The 20480-nt window shown below is 43.5% G+C and overlaps 3 protein-coding genes across 6 annotated transcripts; 2 read left to right on the forward strand and 1 right to left on the reverse strand.

Moving 5' to 3' along the window:
* The first annotated feature begins 373 nt into the window (after positions 1 to 373).
* Positions 374 to 4817, forward strand: prkra (protein kinase, interferon-inducible double stranded RNA dependent activator). Of its 2 annotated transcripts, none has more exons than XM_088382268.1 (8): positions 374 to 620; positions 922 to 1100; positions 1185 to 1266; positions 3173 to 3251; positions 3441 to 3558; positions 3646 to 3740; positions 3813 to 3975; positions 4256 to 4817. In XM_088382268.1, the coding sequence occupies exons 2-8, from the start codon at positions 1022 to 1024 to the stop codon at positions 4411 to 4413; spliced, it is 774 nt and encodes a 257-aa protein (XP_088238394.1). In that variant the 5' UTR covers positions 374 to 620; positions 922 to 1021; the 3' UTR covers positions 4414 to 4817. The 2 variants fall into 2 exon arrangements, with proteins under 2 accessions (XP_088238394.1, XP_088238393.1); XM_088382267.1 differs by having other exon boundaries at positions 376 to 658.
* A 71-nt stretch (positions 4818 to 4888) lies between these two features.
* Positions 4889 to 19005, reverse strand: osbpl6 (oxysterol binding protein-like 6). Of its 2 annotated transcripts, XM_088382263.1 has the most exons (23): positions 18398 to 19000; positions 15055 to 15236; positions 13202 to 13324; positions 12987 to 13040; positions 12782 to 12895; positions 12555 to 12725; positions 12081 to 12216; positions 11864 to 11967; positions 11511 to 11603; positions 10945 to 11113; positions 10394 to 10524; positions 9664 to 9771; positions 9240 to 9371; positions 8697 to 8784; positions 8317 to 8570; positions 8107 to 8244; positions 7983 to 8046; positions 7810 to 7888; positions 7491 to 7635; positions 7270 to 7414; positions 7078 to 7204; positions 6862 to 6984; positions 4889 to 6521 (listed from the first exon to the last, which is right to left on the reverse strand). In XM_088382263.1, exons 1-23 carry the CDS (start codon positions 18723 to 18725, stop codon positions 6410 to 6412), a joined length of 3120 nt encoding a protein of 1039 aa, XP_088238389.1. In that variant the 5' UTR covers positions 18726 to 19000; the 3' UTR covers positions 4889 to 6409. The 2 variants fall into 2 exon arrangements, with proteins under 2 accessions (XP_088238389.1, XP_088238388.1); XM_088382262.1 differs by having other exon boundaries at positions 6862 to 7204; positions 18398 to 19005.
* Positions 18333 to 20395, forward strand: LOC148394462 (cytochrome c-like). Of its 2 annotated transcripts, XM_088382269.1 has the most exons (4): positions 18372 to 18497; positions 19078 to 19228; positions 19653 to 19829; positions 19918 to 20395. In XM_088382269.1, exons 3-4 carry the CDS (start codon positions 19658 to 19660, stop codon positions 20061 to 20063), a joined length of 318 nt encoding a protein of 105 aa, XP_088238395.1. In that variant the 5' UTR covers positions 18372 to 18497; positions 19078 to 19228; positions 19653 to 19657; the 3' UTR covers positions 20064 to 20395. The 2 variants fall into 2 exon arrangements, with proteins under 2 accessions (XP_088238396.1, XP_088238395.1); XM_088382270.1 differs by lacking the exon at positions 19078 to 19228 and having other exon boundaries at positions 18333 to 18497.
* The last annotated feature ends 85 nt before the right edge of the window (positions 20396 to 20480 follow it).

Consider the following 20480-nt stretch of genomic DNA (forward strand, 5'->3'; position numbering starts at 1 on the left):
GCTGCTGACAGTGACGTCATTTAGTAGTGGGCTGCATGGAACATACTGTATTGTAAAGAAATTTTGCCAGGTTATCAAAGCTGTTGTTGTATATAATTGAGTCAAAATCCCATTTTGCTTCCTATTTTCGTACTTAATTAAATTTCATTCTATTTTTTTATTAATTTTTATTCTTACGTTTTGGACTAGAATCGGTGCTTCCTATTTTTAGCACTCTTTTTCTGTTCAATTTGATTTTGGAGTTGTGTGAATAATCACATTTTTTTTTCCCGAACCGATGCCCAAAACGCGCTGTGAAATGCATGAACTGTTTACTACTTATACTATAACTTGCCAACAGGGGACGATAACAAACACCATGCAGACAGTTAAGTCACTTCCTGTGACCTCACGAACCCGGATGTTGTTACCATACTGTGGCGACTACCTGCAGGCTAGTCGTCACCCGGTGCCAACCACAATGAAAGCTTTTTTAGCATCCCTACTAGGGGTTTCTTTTTGGTTTAATTAATCTTTTAAGATGTCCAAATAAGCACTTCTTAATTCATGCTCGTAATCATTTACGGAATCACCAGCTAACAACTCGTCAAAACGATACAAGAGCCAGCGTCATGTCTCAGGTAATTCACCAAGCAATAACCACGTCCACCGACTCAAGGTTAGTCGCCCCCACCACTAATACTTTGTCAATATATTGATTGATGTGTTGAGCTACGCTGTCGATAGTGAAAAATTGCCCAGCAGGGATAAATTAAAGTTTTCAGAATCTCAAAATGCGACTTTTGCGTTTAAGAGGTACATTATGTTTAAAATTTAACATTTGGATTTAATATTGGCGTTAAATCAACAATTAGTCTGCAAAGGAAAATTAAAATCCCATGTGCCGGTGATGACGTTTCAAATCTGTGTGACTTTACACAGCCCAAATAAAGATGCAGTCCCAAAGGAAAACGCTGCTGGCAAGACCCCAATTCAGATTCTTCATGAGTACGGCGCCAAGCATGGCAAAGTCCCTGTCTACATGCTGGAAAAAGCCAAAGGCGAGGCTCACCAGCCCAGCTTTGTGTTCAGCGTAACCGTCGGAGATGTCTACTGCACAGGTCGATGTTTGTGTGTGCTTGATTTATTTTAGACATATAGCCATTGTATTTGACGGTGGTATCTTCTGATGTTATGTCTTCCAGGTGAAGGTCCCAGTAAAAAGACAGCCAAACACATGGCTGCTGAGGATGCACTGCGTATCCTAGAGATTGACACGGCAGCCTTGTGAGTACACCCGATATGCTGCTTAACCCTTAGATGCATGAGTGACTGAATCCTACACTCTTCCATAAGTGGGTCATGCGTTTTATGCCATTTTTTGCCATTTTTCTTAAGAATAATCATATATATATAACATTTAGTATTATATTTACATCATTTACACAATAATTATTTGATGTTTGAAATATCTTTATCTTTCACTTTTTAACATTTTTGAAAAAGATAAATTACTTGGAACAACAATAGAAAAACTGTGAACTGCGAACTGTGTGTGTGTGTGTGTGTGTGTGTGTGTGTGTGTGTGTGTGTGTGTGTGTGTGTGTGTGTGTGTGTGTGTGTGTGTGTATGTTTTGCCTCATTTTCTCATCACTGCCTGCAGTTCAGGCAAACTACCATCTTCTGGCTGTGATCATTGCACAGAGGTACACACCTATTGCTGACCTTGCGGTCTTTTCTGCTTGGGCAGGTCTGACACCTCTTCCTCTTTGGTTGGTGCAGGCTGCTACTTTCCTGTGGCTGGGTTGTGGGTTTTGTCACCCCACACCTTTCCACTGTTTCTATAATCGGGGTTTGTAGCTGGGGGCAGCGTTCCAGCCGACTCCTCATGTGTGGTGTGACAATCTCCTTTGACAGCTCTTTGAGGAAGAGCCGTCGTGCATTGGTGATGCCACTCTTGAAATCTGGGTGTTGAGCTGTGAAAAAGGTGTAGGCATTCAGGTGGCCATCTCTGTGTTTGGCGCTTGCAAGTGTATGTGCCAACCATCTGGTCAGTGGTGTTGACACCTCCTTTCGTCTTATTGTAAAATGTGATCACCTCTGGTATATTCTTCGCGCTAGTTTCATCCACTACTTTGTCATGGTGCATCGTGCTCAGGATCACAACAGCTTTTCCTTTCTTCCTGACATAGTAGCTGACCATGGTAAGGTTGCCATTGAATCCAAACTCTGTGCTGTGAACATCCCTGGACTTGCAAGGCTTCATCAGAGGAGGGATATCTGGCTTGTTCTGGCGTAGAGTCCCCACAATGGTGAGATCCTTATCCAAGAGATGCTGGGCTAGAGGCACACTGGTGAAGAAGTATTCCATTGTTATGTTTCCACCTGTGTGTCTAAATTGACAACTGCTGGACAATGGTTTCACCCAGATTCTTCTGAAGTTCTTCTCCTGGTTGTCTCCCCGTGTAAACTATGCCATCTATTGCATAGGAGATGCATGCATCACAAACCCAAAATATTTTTAGGCTGTTCTTTGCAGGCTTGCTTGGCATGTACTTGCACCTACCCCTGAAAGGCACAAGCTGTTTGTCCACAGCAACACAATCACTGGGGATGAATCGCTGTCAGCAATTGACCAGAAACAGGTCCCATACATAACTAAAGGCTGCCATGCGGTCTGTTTCCAGCCGGAAGGCTCTGGTCCTTTTATCATCAAAGCGCAAGGTACGGCGAATGTCTTCAAATCTCCCAATCGACATCATGGCCTTGTACATATTATATGAGATAATACTTACATGTATCAGCTCTTGCTATGTGAAATATCTTTGTGAGGAGTGACACTTCTCACATAAATTGTGTGGTCCACAGCCACAGTTGATGAGGATCAAAGGTTCCCATTGCATCCCTTAGAAAATGCATGCGGGTCATTTTTGACCCACTTATGGAAACTTGGGGTAGTAATGCAAAAACTGCAATTTCTCAAAATATATAATAGGTAAGTCAAAAATGTCAATAGCATGATGTCAAAAACAAGTTTTTTGAGGAATTCCTGGAATATGAAATGATAAGTTTTCAATTACAAAGATATTTAAAAAAAACAACCTCACCGGGTCATTTTTGACCCACTTATGCATCTAAGGGTTAAGTCATTCATACACAAACAAAGGTGTTTACGTTGATGTCCTTCCTGCAGGAACCTCCAGGTGAAATCCGAGAGTAACGGTGTTGGAGCAGAATTATGCGGACACCCCAACTCAGTGGGCATACTGCAGGTAATGTTATTCTGTTCATTATCCGCATTTCACTGTTATAAACTTTGTAAGCGTTTTTTTTTAAAATAGTGGAAGCAACTATCGACGCTAACCCTGAACATATGTGTTTGTGCTGTATGTTAGCATTAAGCTAATCTGTCTTTCCTAGGGCAAAGGCATTGGTGACATGTACTTATTCCTTCCCGATAGGAGCTGTCCTTGCAGAGAGGTTGGCGTCTTCCTGAGTACACGTTGCTATCGGAGACTGGTCCGCCGCATGACCGAGAATTCACCATCAGCTGTGCAATAGAGTCCCTGTCAGAGACCGGTAAGTGCGCGTCCTTCACGGGAAATCACGCCGCGTGGCTGTTTGTCTTAATTGTCATTCGTCATTGCTCGTATTTTGACTGAGCAGCTACTGCATGCTCCAAAAAAGCGGCAAAGAAGGCAGCTGCCGAGAAGATGGTGGCTAAGCTTCAGAGTCTGTCAGGATCTTCTCTAATCACATGGGTGGGTCACGCGTCTTAACGTAACGCCGAATGTAGTCACTCATGACAATTTTTTGACTTAATTGCCTCACAGACACCAAAGCCCAGGGTGCGATTCGACAATCTGAAGAGCTCGTCGGCCGAGAAGATCTCCTCCCTGAGGAGGAACCCGCTGAGTATTCCCAACACGGACTATATTGAGCTGATGGCCGAGCTGTCCAAAGAGCAAAACTTTGACGTCTCTTATTTAGACATCGGTAAGTTCTTGGAATTTTTATTTTATCCAAGTGTATGATGCTCCAAACAAACTGTTAGAAAGAAATCAGACTTGAATTTTTGCAATAGTAAACTTCAAAGTCTTGCACTACAGCCAAGATGTTTTGGATATTGTCCCGGTCAGAGTTTTTTTCCTGCATCATTTTAAATCCTTTGAGTAGAAACGAGAAAGGTACCAACCTGCTAGTTTCCATGGCAACTGAGCTGGTGCCTGATGCAGCCATAAGCGATGTTCTAAGGACTTGTGCCTGTGTTTCGCAGATGAGTTGACAGCTAACGGTCAGTACCAGTGCCTGGTGGAGCTGTCCACCTCCCCCGTCACCATTTACCACGGCACAGGCATTTCTCGCATTAATGCGCACAACGCCGCCGCCCACAGCGCACTTCAGTATATCAAGATCATGGCCTCCACCAAGTAATCTCCACAAACTGCACTGAAAGTTACATATTTAACACAGACAAATCGTAACTAAAACACTTTTTCTCGTGGCCAAAAACACCCTGTACAGAACAAAATTATTGGAAATAAATATACAAATGCTTAAAATAGACAATGCTCGGCTAATTATGCTCTCTATGACCCTTTGTGGGACTGTCGCCCTTTCTAACATGGCCGCCGTCTTGGCACATCTCTTACCCAGCTGTAGTACCAGAAATGTTGATTGCACTAAAACTTCAATTTAAAAAAAACAAAAAATAGTAGCAATATGTTCAGAGTGACAACATTTATACACAACGCACTTACCCATTTCCACGCCAACCATGTGTCAAGTCAGAAAATAAAATAACGGAAACAAGCTGGTTCCTTTCCAGTAATTCTCAACTCAGTATCAAATTGTTGTGTTGTTGTTCTGGCACACGCACACAGAGGTCAAATTGAGTGAGTAAACCACGCACGGAAGGTCCGGTTTTATTAGTCCAAGCGCTATGTAGCAGCAGTGTACAGTGTTGATGAAAAGATATGTACTTTAGTTTCAATTGCACTTTTGAAAGAAGGTACCATCAGGGAACCGAGCGGACGCGGTCCGGTCCACGACAAAAACAGAACCTTTCTGTAAGGCATCTGCAACAATCATTGGCAGGCTACACATGCAGGTAGAACATAGATGGAGAGCTGTTTTTTTTTTTTTTTTTCTTTTTAAATAAGAACATCTTGTTTGTCCATTCTATTTTCCGCTTGTGCTGCAGTGTCACTCCAACACACACACCACCACATGAAGTCCTCACACCATTGGCCAGCAACCAGTCCAGGGTGTAGCCCACCTCTCGCCCAAAGTCAGCTGGGGTAGACTCTAGCTCACTTGTGACCCCAATAAGGACAAACGCTACAGAAAGTGGATAGATGGATGGCCCCTATTTTCAGGGTTCCAGATATGCTGTATTTACAGTTGCTTCAGTTGGCGTGTTGTTGTATGGTAGCGTAGCAAAGAGCTTCGTTTACATCAACTGTCAAAGATATTTGGCAAGAACACAAGTTGTTCCTTTGGCTTAATCATCAGATGCAGATTGGTGCGAATGGTACAACTTCTCACCAGCAGTGTGTGTGTGTGGTCATTCTTAAATGCGTTAAGGCACAGCAAGTGAAACCAAATACTTGTTGTGGGGAGAAAGTGGAGATATGATAAGCAAAACTTGTCTTTGTTTTGTTTGACAGCAAAAGTATTGAAATAAATTGCCCAATGTTGTGGCTCTCTCAGTTTTAGAGGCTACTTACTATTAAGGTAGCAGAAGCGGTATTTTCCTTAAATGAGCAATAGGTGGCGCTGCTGTTTCAGGGTTGACCATGTAGCTGCCTGAATGTGATGTTTTCTACTCAATATATTGACCCAAAGTCTTTTTCAGTCAATGAATGAATGAGACTGTTTGCCAGGACCTCTCTCGGATCTGACGTCAGAGCAATTTGGATTGGGGTGCTCCAGATTTAGCCACAGTTGATAAGTGGTTAGTAATAGAAAATGTGTGTGACGTGTGTGTGTGGGGAGGGGGGGCTCAGCTGAACATCTTCACAACATGTCATTAGATCCTCAGCTGCGTGGTTTGACAACTTGTTCCCCGTCACAAACCGTATTAAAAGGCAAAAAATAAATAAAATCTGCCGAGATATTTTATAAAAATATCTATTTTTCTACAACATTAACGATGTAATAAGTATGGCTGGAAGCCAGTGAAAGCTCTCTAAGCATGCATGTGGTCGTAGCTAAGTATGGGCGTCCGCGTTTAAGGCCGACTTGGGAGTCGTTAGAGAAGCTGAGTAAAATTCGACATAACCTTTGCAAGCACGGTGAAGGTGACCGTGAGGTTTCCTTCAATGGGGGTGTTGTCGCTCGCGTCCAAGTGCTTGTTTTAATGAGTCTCCTCACATCTTAAGTGTGCAGTCAGACACTGAATGTGGAGAGCGGAGTGAAGGGCCGTGTGTTACCACAGGCTCACTGTAGGCTCCATGTTGATGAAACCGGGGTTCTTGCGCAGCTCCCAGTATAAGTTGTTGGAGACCCATCGTTCCCTGTGATTAGCGTCAACCACTTTCCTGCAACAAAACACAGATGTAAAATGTGACTAAAAAGTAGGTGGGTAGTTCCCACTTCAACATCGGAGCTCCTAAAAAAAAAATTCATGAGAAGCAAACATGATTATGGTGAGTCAAAGAGAAGCTAAGAATAGTTGAGAGTGTGACGCACAAATCAACTGCCTCTTTACATTATTTGTGGACTTCCGTCTTTCCTTTTTTTTTTTTTAATCCCAATTTCACTTTGTCATTAACTCCCACGTCATTGTGACGCACAAGCTAAAGGTTGAAAGGGCGGAATTGTCATGCAAATGAATCGGAAGCAACAGGCGAGGTTTGACATGGAGCGCACTTGTCTTACTTGAAGAAGCGGGGCTCCTGTTTGATATTATTATCTTCATTCCACTTCCTCCTGGTCCTCTGCAGGTTTTCAATTCGCTGCTTTTCGGAAGAGGCCAGCTCCAAGTTCCCCTCTTCTAGGTGCCTGGTATATATATATATACGGCAGAGTGCACGTTGAGTTACTAAAGTTGCTATCCACCGTGTGGAATTTGTGTTTGTCGGCGCTCCCCGTGACCTTTGATCGGGTCTGAAGCGTGCGTCCGTTCGCGGCAGGACGTCTTTAAGATCGGGACAAAGTTCGTTGAGTTCAGTGGCAAACCTGGTGAAGCCGTAGTATAGCTCGTAGTCGGTGGGCATGGAGCCTAGCGAGAAAAGATCCAAGTTTAGAGGATTTTCCCCCATGTTTGTAAAATATCAGGCTACCAACCTGGCCTCCAGATACATTTGGCAGAAGGTGGGACGCCACAGTAAACCCCCTCGTGCCATTTTCCAAAAAGCCTGTGGATGACTTTCCCTTCCTGATCCATCACAAATCCTTGGATCTCATTAACATTAGAACTCCAGTAGTTCCCCTAAAAAAAGAAAGAATGGCTCACTATCACCACATGGAGCCCGCAACTCCGAGGTGATAAAGTAAAGCAGTCAAACCTTGACGAAAGTGAGTTTGCAGAGGCAAGCGCTGCTTTTTGTGTTCCTGATGGTGATCTCGCCGTAGTGTTCGATCCACCGACGGCCGCTGAGGATGTTGTGGACGCACGTGGTGACTTTGTTCCATTCGTAGTGATCTCCAAACCTGAACACATCAACCGCAAACAATGTGGACATGTAATGGGCAAGGAAGCAAAATGTTTGATATTGTTTTTTACGGCCAATTTCGTGATCCAATAACTCGCGTTCACTTAATAAGACCACTAATTGACTTTGTCTAAATACACTTGATTGTTGTTAAAAAAAAAATGGAGGGTACCTGGGAATCATGAGGCTCACTGTCCCAATTGGCAAGATCTCCATTGATTTCCCCCAGAATTTGTTTTTCCATCTTACATCTGACAAACAAAATCATAATGTCACATTTATTGATGTTGAAATAATTTATTGCATCCATCCAGAATGCCGCAACTAATCAGCGGTGAAGCCTACCTTGCCAGAAGGTGAAATTCTTGGACTCGCAGTGGCAGGCGGAGATGGGAGGGTGGTGGCTTACCTTGACACAACAACACAATTACTACTTTTACCCAACAACATTGCGTGAGCACAACTGTACCTGTTCTGAGAAAAAACAGAAGCCCTTGTCCTCTCTTATACATTCGTACGTCTCTCCTAGGAGTGGGTTGAATGGCTTACTTCCTGCTCGGTAGTAAGTGGATGAGTAGCCTGAGACAGCGAAGGCGGCGACCAGAACCTAGCAAAGCAACATCACCGCTAACATCAACCGGAAGGAACCATAATTATTATTTTATTTTTTTATCTTTACCATGCGTTCAAAGGGATCCTCCGTCTCAGCAGCCTTGTCCAGCAACTCGCTGTACTCCATCTCTTCACACAAGCGCTGCAGTGTATTGAGAGGCTCGTTGAGCTCCACGGGCATGGAGACTTTGGACAGGTCCTTGCCGATGTTGTTTCGCAAGATGTTCCACAAGTTGATGTTACCCGTGTCGGGGCTGGGCGCCGGTAGACAGCTGCGCCGTCCGTTACGGAAGGCACAGCCGGCAAAGTCTCCGTTAGCCACTGCGGAGAGAAAGCACTTGGTGTGGCTTTTTTTAAAATGATACTTACAGGTTTCAGGATCTAAGAACGCGTGTAGATTTTTCATGAATCATAAATGAAGGAAATAAATCCTGTCTTTGGACCTACTTTGTCTGGAAACATTGTCGGTCACGCTGGCGTTGTCCTCTGAGATGTTATCGCTCACGTCGCTGACGTATGACTCATCGTCTGAACCCTGTTCGGGGGGGGAGAGGGGGGGAGATTTAGGAGAGAGTCCGACAAACTGAAGACAGCTTTGGATATGCATCTGTATTAGCAGTCTCCTGGTGTTTTGGGTCTGAATGGGCCTGCCTTCGTGTTACGCTGTGATAAAAATCCCCTGGGAGTGATCCTTCACATGGCTCAATGCATGCCAGGAGAGCAACTCTCTCTAATAGCCCCTCCGAGGCTACAAGGGGAGTTAGCAGGGAGAGATGAAGCTTCCAAGTGGCCAAATTGTTCTTTTAAACAGAGCTGGAAGCTTTGTTCTAATTAAATATCAAGAAATAAAAGAGCAAACTGAAGCCAAATGAGGGATGAGGCGTCTGGCCCAATTAACAAGAGCCCTTCTAAGTGCCTGACTCTGATTGAGTTGCTCTCATTAGTTGCTAGTTAACCCACGATGCTCCTCGCAGTGCACCTCCAAATTACCTCATTCTCTGACGAGCTGGCCGATAGGAGCACTTCCTGGGCGTCAAAAAACTCGGAAACAGACTCCGACATGGAGAGCCGGCTCTCATTAGAGGCCTGCTGAGTCAGCGGGATTCCCATCTGCTCTACTACCTGCCGGCAAACACATGCAAAACACGTTAGAGGCACGAGTGTATTATGTATGAAATGGTCCATCCATTTCTAATGAGTCATTTCCCCCATCACATTTATGTCAGCATGCACACAAAATTACGAGCCGTTAAAACATAACTGCGAGCCTCCGCCGAAGGAACCATCAATCTGTAAGGTCATCGATCAATAACGCAGGAAATCAATAATACAACTACCTGGCCGCCCTGTTGTTTTATCAATATGGCCGCCTTAAATTAGCACTGTCAGCGCCATAATGAACACAGTCACCAACCTCATCAGGAGTGGAAATGATATTCACGCTGACGACTTGCTCCGACAGGACAGACTCTGAGTGGATGCGGTTCAACCGGGTTCGTAGTTCTGCGTTTTGGGTCATGGCCTTGGGCGAACATGGAATAGTTTGGGGCAAAATTAATCAACCAAAATAGATTTGTTATTGCCGTACAATTGTGCTCATTGGTTTGTGCTCAGAGGTTGGGATAGTGTATTTTTTTTATTCCAATTTATGTGGAGCTGCGAGAGCAGCAAATATTTCACTGCTTCAAATGAAAACACAATTTAAAAGCAAGAACCATATTGATTTGTGACCACATTTGACTCTATAGTGATGTACGGCTATCATTTCCCCCCATATGGCTTTTGCCAAGAAGCTTTTTGGACAATGTCGTCACATCAGCTTTTAGCTCTGGACAGAGCAGAACCGTTTTACTGTTGTGATGGAAACAGTCAGTGAGGAACAGTCCAATTACAGTAAGTCAGTGGTGCAGAGAAGACAGCCCAAGGAGCAGCGTTAATGAAGTCCACGGCACAATTCTTTTTCTCTCCAATTAGCAAGGATATTACTTGATGATGGGAGTGCTCTGGAATAAATATCAGCTTGTTCTAAAATATTATATAAATTTGTAGCGGCGGTAGGTATCGATGTAATTATTTAATCTCTTGTCAGCATTTTTTTCTTGGTAACCAGCTGATGTGTTTGAGGTGGAGGACGGGCTCGTTACCTGTGACAGAGACTTCCTGAGGGAGTGGATCTGGGTCGATGGGTCGGACTGGTCTTGGTCCGACAGAATCTGCTTGATCTTTTCTTTTTCTATGGCTACCGTGTTGAAGGCCGACTTGAGCAGAGTGTGGACTGCGCACAGACACAATGACGCAATCACCACAATGATCATTCGTGCGGCATAATTTTTTTTTTTTTTGCATCAGCTGCTTTGACTCGGTGCACAAATGCAATGTACCGTTCGCAACGAGACGCCAAATTGCCTTGTGAGCGTGCAGAGCGTTGACAGAGAGGGATCCCTTCGCGCACTATCTTATATAATAGAACGATGCCCCCGAGCTAACGCTAGCAGTCAACTGCAGCTGCACGGCCATCTCACATGTGACGCGCTTCACTGTCCGCCGCTTGTCTATATAACAACCCACATACGTTTTTGAAGGCACCTGCCATTGTTACAGATATAGACCTGTTTCTTCCGGATTTATTAAGTAGGCTGTATCCATATTGTGACCAATATAATTTAAGACTCTCTACAGTCAGACTTGTTTATACCTTTTTGGGCAATGGTGCAGAATTCCTCTTGCAGTTTAATGTAGTCGCAGGTGGACTCAACGCTGTCTGTCAGCCGGGAGGCGGGAGCTTGGAAGTCCCCCAGCTCGGCGCAGAGGTTAGGGTTGGATGAGTGGAGGCGGACAGGCGACATGCTGGATGACAGCGGGACCTAAACAGAGATGATGCGGGCTTAATCAAACGAGAAGCGCAATCAAGTTGAAAGCTAGCCTTGTCTAACCCTTGAAAATCAAGCATGCACTAGTCAAAATGCTTTTATGATCTTATCTGTTCCCAAGTCAAATATTTATAAAATGAGTCCTGAGAAGGTGTGTTGTATAAAGTGTATAAAAGCTGACTTTTTTGGGGGGGGAAACATGCGCAATGTGCTAAGCAGGGGGGTGTCAAATAAAAAGTCAAAATAAAAGCCAAATGGGCCAACAGAAAACAAGAATGACTAAGACCGATGCAAATTTGAAAAAGTTAGTGTTATTTCAAATTCAAGAAATTCAAAGTCAGGCCTCTTGTATTTGTGATGCAAAGCAAAAAAAAATATCACACAGTGGTACCTGAAGCTGGAACTTAGCATCTTTGCCGACACTTTTTGTCCTCCATCTTCTGTTCATGCGCTTTTCTTTCTTTGACAATTCTACGCAAGCGGTCTAAGTGGCAAATATGGATCACAGTATGCAATATAACGGTTAATAAGACAACATAACTTGACTACTGCCAAGTTAGAAATCAGACAACATTCCAAAAAATGAGTTGCAAAACAAAATATCTGAGGCGAGGAGTGGCACTGAGCAGTTGATGGTGGAGATAAACAAAGCAATGAAAGAGGCCTCTGAGTTCCTCTAACCACATTGGACAGGGTATCCAAAAAGTCTATGTGTGTGTGTTTGTGTGTGTGTGTGTGTTCAACCTGCATATCTGCGAAGTTAGGTGCCGACTGAGTCCTTTGTAGAATCTCCAAACTCTTCAAGAGTCCACTCAACTCAGTCAGGTTAGACTGGCATCGAGCGAGATCTGAAATGATGTCATTATTGACAGACGCTGATTATGCTAATGCTGATTATGTCGTGGGGAGATAATAGCTAGCAAGGAGGATAATTCCGGGACACGTGTATGGAGCACAGCACCTTCTGCACATTTGTCCATCTCCTCGGATTCTTGCAGCCAGGCAGCCACCTTGCTCTGACCGTTGCTGTAGGAGATGGGCAAGCTGCTGTGGGTGGTCGCTGATGTTTGCCATGGCGACCCGCTGCCTTTCACATGCTTTCAAAAGATACAAAGGAAAACTGTAACCCAGCTTTTTTTTTTTTTAAAGAATATAACAGAAGGAAAGCCGCAAATGGACATTTTCATTGATAAAAGAAGCAAGTCACAATATGCCTAGACTTCAGACAGAAAAATGATTCCTTTATCCTAATGCTCAGATTCATTCTGCCTGTCAAGTAGCCATTAGAGCAATAGACACAAATCGAGCACGCATACGCGGCCATTAGTCAGTGAACTGATCACTGCGCAGGAACCACAATGACCTTTTAACAATTTACGAGGAAGACTTTCTGCCAGCCGTTCACTCTATTTGGTGTCACAAGTGATAATAGTACCTTGGCATCATGTCCGACGCTCGAAGCCGCTTGCGGGGACTCCGCGACGGCAGACGAAGGGAACATCCGCATGGAGGCGTCCCGAGGAGATCGGACGATCTCGTTCTGTCGGTAAAGGCGGTGATGTCGTAGCTTGGACACCCAGGCGTCAAAGATGTCTTGGGATTTCACCTAAGACGAGTGATGATTCAATAGCAAAAATGACGATATTGTCTCTTGGCGTTTACCTTGAGGTGATAGATATGCTCCTCGGTGTCCAAGTCGATACGGCGAGCCTTCTTTTTGATGGACATCACAGAGAGGCCAACGTCGATGCTGCCATGCAGTTTGCCTTTCTGGATCTGAGACACAAATTGATTACATTTGGCACATTCAATAAAATGAGGTGTGATGTAAATAGGAAGATTTTTTTTTTAGTCTTTGTTTACTTACATCAATGGGGGACTTGGAGTACTTCAGCATACCATTGTCCAAAACAAAAAATCGCTGCAGAGGAAAAACAACAATGTCGTGTTAGTTTATCAAAAAAACAATAGAGGCAAAATTTGATGGTGAGGAATCTTGTTTTTGTCGCTGGTGTGGTGTCAAAGCACTTATTTGGGCTTATCTGAAAAGAAACTAGCTTGAATGAGAAAAAGCTGCCCCACCTTGTGCCAGCCTTTCAGAGGCCATTTCCGCTTCTTCAGCATAAAACCTTCGTGTTTATCTGGCCTCTGGACGTGGCTCTGACCGATTTTCAGCCCCTCGATGATTTCCCAGCTGTCTGCCTCCTAAAGTACGACAAAAGGAAGGCAATGTCAGAGCTGATCTGCTCGTTCCTCCGGGATCGAAAGAGAGATGGAGAAAACAGGATGACGCTCAAGCCCACAGTCTAATGGAGGAAACCCTTCATCGGTCTCTCTTGCGTAATGTTTGTGCTACCCCCCATCACATCGCTCATGTGCTCTGAGTATTTCCCCTCCATTAGCTTCCTCCTGACTATGCTCTTCTTGCCTTTAGTGGGTCTGTAAATCAAAGTGACTTCTCTAGAGCAGATAGAAAGGCAAGGTCAGGCAGGGACACTTCTAACCATCATCCTGCACAAAATCTTACCAAAGTCTCCATTTGTTGTTGTCAGTGCAGACTGAAAAAGGAGACAACAGCTTGTTTAATCAAAAGAGCAGATGAAGGGATCAGTTTTTGGTAATGAGGTCATGTGTCTCCTGTGAGCGTTAGTGGCCTTGAGCTATTGGGGACGCGCAACTTCATTCGCAAAAAAGCACATCAGGATTCAAAGGAAACGGATGAGCCATCGTTTCAAGGCGCTATCTGGCCATAGCACACCGCTCGTGAGTTTCATTCCTCATGGAAGCTTGGTTGCAACAAGGTGACCCCTCCAGGAAAGCCCCCAGAGAGGCATAGGATGATTAAAGGTCATGTAAGGAACGCATGAGTGGCCATACTAAGAAGGTCTCCTCGCTCTGTTACAGGTTGTTTCCATATCAGGCAAAGAAATATCTCCCTTACTTTGCTTCAGAAACTTTGACCCTGAAAGCATAAATGAATGAAGCCAATTTGATTTCCTGCACATGGCTCACATTTATTGATCCTACTGCAGAAAACTCAATGAGTGAGAGCATTGTAGCATTTTTTTTCATCTTCATTGCCTGCAGTGAATCAAACAACACTGAGCAAGGCTAAGCACTCCTCCTGGACATGTTCAACTAAATCAGCACTACAAATAAATACCAATGCAGCGTCCCACTTATTTGGCACATCTGCTTCTCCAGTACACTTCTGCAGTTTTAGTGCCCTTTAGGAAGTATAATGAGGCCTTTATGCATGTCAAAGAGAGCAGTTATTGGTCATGGAAAAGGAAAAAAAAAAGAGCCGGATGAAGAGAAGCTGTATTGTGGTTGCCTTGTTGATTGGTTGAATGTCGCCGCCTCGTTTGAGTCTTAAGACAGGAGCAAGTTGCTGCTGACTGCAGTTAATACCTCCCCTGGTTGCGCTTTGCAGAGAGAATGAACAGCAGCTGTCAGCAGATGTGGAAGGTGTCAAGTATTGATCTGAAAACAAGGCCTGGATCTCATTTAGGTTTCCTATCAAGAGAAATGTCCAGGGGATCATTTTTCAACTTGTCTCTTTCTCTAGTTAAATCAGCCATGTTGGGATGTCAAGTTTAACATCCTGTCTTGACTTTTTAGTCAAAGATGATTGTCATATTTTCAACTCCCATCAAAGCGACTTCCTTTTTCTCTCTGAGCACTTGGAGGAGAACACGAGCTCCCACGCAGCATACCACAGCGTGCCACATGACCACCAAGCCTGCACCAGTCCCACATCAAATATTTAGAACTCAGTGCCGATGGGGAAGTGGTGATGTCATAGTTTCTGCTTTCATTCTTATTCCAAACTGAGTTCGTCAAAAGAGTCAATCGGTTTTGATTGGTTGAGAATTGTGATCTTGCCCATTTTATAATCAATTGACCTTTTTTAATATAAAGGTGTCGTAGCGCACCTGCCGACTGTCACGTTGGGATGAGGATGAGGACGACGCGCTCTTGTGTACCGGCGTGGAGGTTTTGTTGACCATCCCGGGGTTCTTCTCCTCAGAGCTCATGGCGCGGCCGTGCGCGCCTCGCTGCGAGTGGGACATGGTAGATCTGCAGATTAGCCGCTTACTTGATGCTCGGTTGTCATCTGAAACACAAAAGTCGACAAGTTACTAACTATGCGCGGTTGTTTTGCACATTTGTCTTGCGGATTGACGGATGGAAACCTCCAAATCCCGCTGGCCTAATTTTTTGCAGAACCTCCTCATGACTATGATAAGCAACCCGGATTGGATGGATGTTCTCTGACTAATGTGCTTGGCAGTGAGTCAAAGATTATCTTGAGACCGATCACTCTGACCACCACAGACAGACACATCAGATGATCAATTCATGTCCCGACTAATCAGATCAACCTAGCTTAAATCTGTATTTGTATAAAGACGGATACAAAAAAGGATAAATCAAAACTGTCAGAGTGAATCAGATTTTAGAAAATTGAAATGTCAAATCTGTCATTTGCTTGAAAGGACATTATCACAGCCCACCGTGTGGTAACAAACCAGTGAGTCGTGTCTACAAAACACGCGGTGGTTTTAAAGCCGTGATATCTGTCGAGCTTCAAGAGAAACTTCAGCCCACGGAGCAGCTTCTGCAGACCTCAGCGTTGCGCACTCAGCTGTGGACTACCCTCACACATGATAATGTATTATTCAACTCTTTAACATTGTCACTCTGCCTTCTCTGTCTTAAGCCAAGTAAGATCTCAGCTTGGGCAAAACAGGGTTCTAACACACTTACAGTGATGCTAAGAACCGTAGCGGTTTAAAAGACTGGTTGACTTTTGATGAACTGTAAGATCTGTTTTTATGAGGAATTCATAAAATCACACCACAAACGACTGTTACTGCTGTTTTAACACCGGGAGTGGGAATATTTCTTCTCAAAAACGAAGATAGTTGCCATGTGAGGGAGTCTCGGTTCAGGACTTGAGCTTAATCTTCTAAATCCAGTTGCTGTGATTATGGCGCTGTGTGAGCACAGCGACAAAGCAAAGCGAGCGAGCGTCACGTCACCATAGCTGCGGCCGTGACAGTACCGAAGCATAGGTGAGCGGGAATTTATTTATACTCGTGGTACATTGTGTTCTGATTTTACATTACACAGAAGATCTATTTGAGGTAAATGCAGTTGAATAATTCATTTCAGAGTTCACTTACTAGAAAAATCAACCCATCATGATGTGGCACATTTGATTGTTGCCTTCTGTTGTTGGTTAAATGAGTTGTTAAATGCATCAATATGTATTTGTCAATATTTCCAATATTTAGTTCAGCTCGGGGGTTTTATGAGTGCAACATTTCATTTGAGCATGTGCATGCTGCAGAAGGGAAATGTGTCATGTAGGTTGGAAATGAGCCAACCGCCACAGCCTCATTTCCCCTTGACCGTTTTTCAGTTAGCAGTTATTAGTACCGCCACGTCTATGAAATGTTGACATCAGCAATAAAACACCTTCTTTTTCACAGCTTGTTCAACTCAGTGACTATTGTACACCCTACCATACATTTTGGATTTCTAACTTTTGCCAGAAAAGTTTCAGAGAAAAATAATAAATATTTGAGCAGGAGTACCATGTCGGAAATAGAGGCGGCCATTTTGCCGCTGAAAATGACATCAGAGCTACGACCAATCACAGACTCTGTTCTCTAAGTTTGGTTATGTTTGCCAGCTGAGCCTTGATTGGTTGCTACCTGAGTGACTGTGATGTCTTTTTCAGTTGACAGCAAAAGGCAAAATGGCGATGGATAAAAATGAGTGGATTTTGTCGCTTAACTAGGTTAGAAAGCAGCAGAGAAGCATAACAACAATCTGCTCTCCAGAATAATCTTGGAACAAGATAAAGCCCTCAGGGTCTTCTGCTGGGAAAAAATGCAATATCCTTATCCACTATCCAATCTTTAGTGGAGGTTGACGAAAAGCCCAAATTCCTAACCCAGCCAATCTCCCCGTTACAATATTAAACACAAACAGAATTGACCTGCGAGGACAACCAAATTCTCAACTTTACTGGTTTAAAATGCACATGGCTCAACGGAGTAGCCAGCCAGTCGGTTTCACACGACATTAGGAGGCAGAGGGCGAGAGCCACGTCTCTTTCAAGAGACACTTATCTTTTTCCTAACAACAGCAACTGGACAGAGCCAGTTTACCCTGTGCTGCATTCATTACATCATCTAGGTAGAGCTTTTTTACTCTGCAATGCTTTCTGGCCACTTGTCTTACAGAAAAATAGACCGGGAATAAGAAGGTTAATCGGAATAAATGTATTGACGACACCATGTGAATATGACAAAGTGAGGCCAAGGATGAAGACTATTACAGATGAGTCATAGCGCTGTTCTAAAAGCAGTCCGGGGGTTTGTTTTTGTTTTACAGTGATGAATAAACTGTGTTGTGGAGGGATTATTCAAATGGGGTTCATAAAGAGCACTTTTGGAGTAAACAAAGACGCGATTCAGTTATGAATATGCAATAACGGAATTTGTCTAACATAGTTTAAGCTAACAAGGGGGAATGTAAATGAAAGCGGGACAAGGACAGCTTCATCATGGAGGTTTTTTTTAGGATGGTCAAAGAAATTAAACTGCAGCTCATTACAAGAGAAATATGCTACAGAAAAAAATATTTCCAGTTATCTTTGCTCATTAATTCATATGACTTGATGTCATTTTAAACAACTGCAAAGTCACTAGCCGACCTTGGCTCAGAAAAACTGGCAGATAATGTGGAGCAATCCCATAAAGTGATAGAAGTTGGATAACTTTCTCTATGGGCGAGCCGCCAGCCTCCCTAACATGGATGGAATATTAAGAATATAAATTGTGCTTTATGTATAAGGCGTGAAACAAACAAAAAGTTAAGTACTTCTGATTAGGTTTGATTTAAAAAGGTGAGTAGGTTGCATCACTGATGTCACGCAGAGTCGTTTGTCACGATGCTTAATTGCTCCTCAGTGGCATCCCTATTTTAAGGCCTCACGAAAAGCAAATGTGTAAACGAGCAAGTGAGCAAACAGTAAAAGCCATTTCATTTTTACGACACACTTTGCAGATGCTAGTAAAGTCAGCTAGGTGGTGGTCACGTCTGGATGGTCCTCAGTGATTCACTCCGGATGCAAATACAAAAAGATGCTCGGGTCTCGCCGGCTGGGATGATGAACAACGCAGTACACTTCATATCAAAGCATTCATTTGAAAGCACTCTTGTCATGGTCGTGCTGACAGAGAGAACTGCTTAATGCCTTACCACAGATGCGGTGGTGTAATGACCATGTCTTGACAGTTCTTGGCGCAGGAAACAATCGAGCAGCTCCTCTGCCTGCTAAGCGACGGTCCACTTCCACAAGGTAAGCCGTTTCAACGAAAGTCCATATCAATTTCTCGCAGCAGGCATGTTTTTGCACGTAGGCCAGAACACAGTCGGAAGTCGGGGATGGTAAAAGTGCTGTGTTTGCCCGTTTCCTCGTATGCGAGTTGTGATGCTCGGGTCCGCTCAGCCGCACTCTGCTAGCTCCTCCCTGCAGCAGGATCGGCTTTGGGTGGGAACAAAGCAACGGAATGGATCGTGCGGACATATGCTGGTTCAAAACGCGGCATTGTAAGACTCAGAATAGAAGTCATTCTGGAGGTTATAACGGTGTTGTAAACATCTGAAATGGGGAAATTTCAACTGAGGTGCTCCTAATCAATCAATGGGGTATTGAGGGGGTTCATCCATGTAGAAGACAACACTAACTAAATCAATGATAGATTAGATAGATGGATGGATTGAAAGATGGATAAATAAACTATCTATGCCAATATAGGCAGTCAGGCACGGATTGGAATTTCATTTTATTGTTACTGTTGTTTAAACTTTAACAATAGAACAGTAATTAATGTGTTTACTTGTTCCTTTGGTAACCAAATAAAAACGTCTGGTGCAAGACGAGGTGACGTCATAGGTCAGCTGACCAGTTACGTGTCCAATGTCGTATATTCACCGGGGAGGAAGCACATGGTGTTAGTCACCGGTAACTGAAGAAACGTGACGACGGCAAGAACGTTATACGGACTGAAAATCTTCTAAAAGTAAAAGGTAGATATCTACGTTTATAATCTTACTACCATTGATCTTCGTTGATTTTTCCTTGTGAGTGCCGTTTGCTAGTTTTCGTTTTACAGCAAGGATGAGTGGATTCTCTTAACGGCTCACTATTTAAACTCACGCAGCTTCAACTCGGTTTTATTACCTGAAAATGGTATTTTCTCGGATGTTTTCATTTATTCTTTATTGGAGTGTAAAACTAATGTGAACTCTATTTGTTTTCAAACTTAAATGATGAGTTTCAAATTGCTCGGAAGAGCTTTTGTAATCGCCTCGAAAATTGCATAACTTGTAAACGAGCACCCCCTACCGTTCGAATGTGATGAGAGGCGTACCACAGGAAGTCAATAGGCTAATTTTGTTGAGCGCATAAATTGTATTGTAAAGGGCGTGTGTGCATGTGTTATGTCTATAGTCAAAATGCCTGGAGACATCAATAAAGGGAAGAAGTCGTTTGTCCAGAAGTGTGCTCAGTGTCACACAGTGGAGAATGGTGGCAAGCACAAGGTCGGCCCAAACCTGTGGGGTCTGTTTGGTCGCAAAACAGGCCAGGCACAAGGTTACAGCTATACAGATGCCAACAAAAGCAAAGGTAAGCATCGTGTACAGTATGTGTGATAATGGTAGTGGCCATTTTGAAAGAGTATATTTGATGGAGACATTCTTTTCTTGATTTGCAGGGATTATCTGGGATGAGAACACCCTGAATGTCTACTTGGAGAACCCCAAAAAGTACATTCCAGGAACAAAGATGATCTTTGCGGGCATAAAGAAGAAAAATGAACGTGCCGACCTTATTGAATATCTTAAATCTGCTACTTCCTAGAGAACTTTACCATCAATATGCATTTTCACTTTCTTTTTCAGTTCCATCACAGCGCTGCCTCAGTTTTTGATACTATACGATTGGTGGAGTGATTGATAATCCCTGATTTTAACAGGTTCCTTTTTTTTAAAACACGGTTATAATTCATTAAACCATATGGTCTACTCACAGAAGCCGTGAAAGCGGTTAATTGTGATATATTTATTCTAGATTTATTTTTTGGGGGGTGTCCATGAACCTGTTGTCATCAATTGCCAGTCCTATTTTTGAACAATGTATTGTTTACAATGTCTTAACTTGGTCATATTGAATAAAATACAAATCGCAATTTATATTGCAAGTTGTGACATTTTTATTTTTGTTGAGTAGCACGAGTATAGGGGATATGATTGATGATAGGGGCGTACGTTTGAAAGC

This window comes from Syngnathus floridae, chromosome 8 (assembly GCF_059516105.1).
Source record: "Syngnathus floridae isolate MCC-2025c chromosome 8, RoL_Sflo_1.0, whole genome shotgun sequence".
Classification (NCBI taxonomy): Eukaryota; Metazoa; Chordata; class Actinopteri; order Syngnathiformes; family Syngnathidae; genus Syngnathus; species Syngnathus floridae.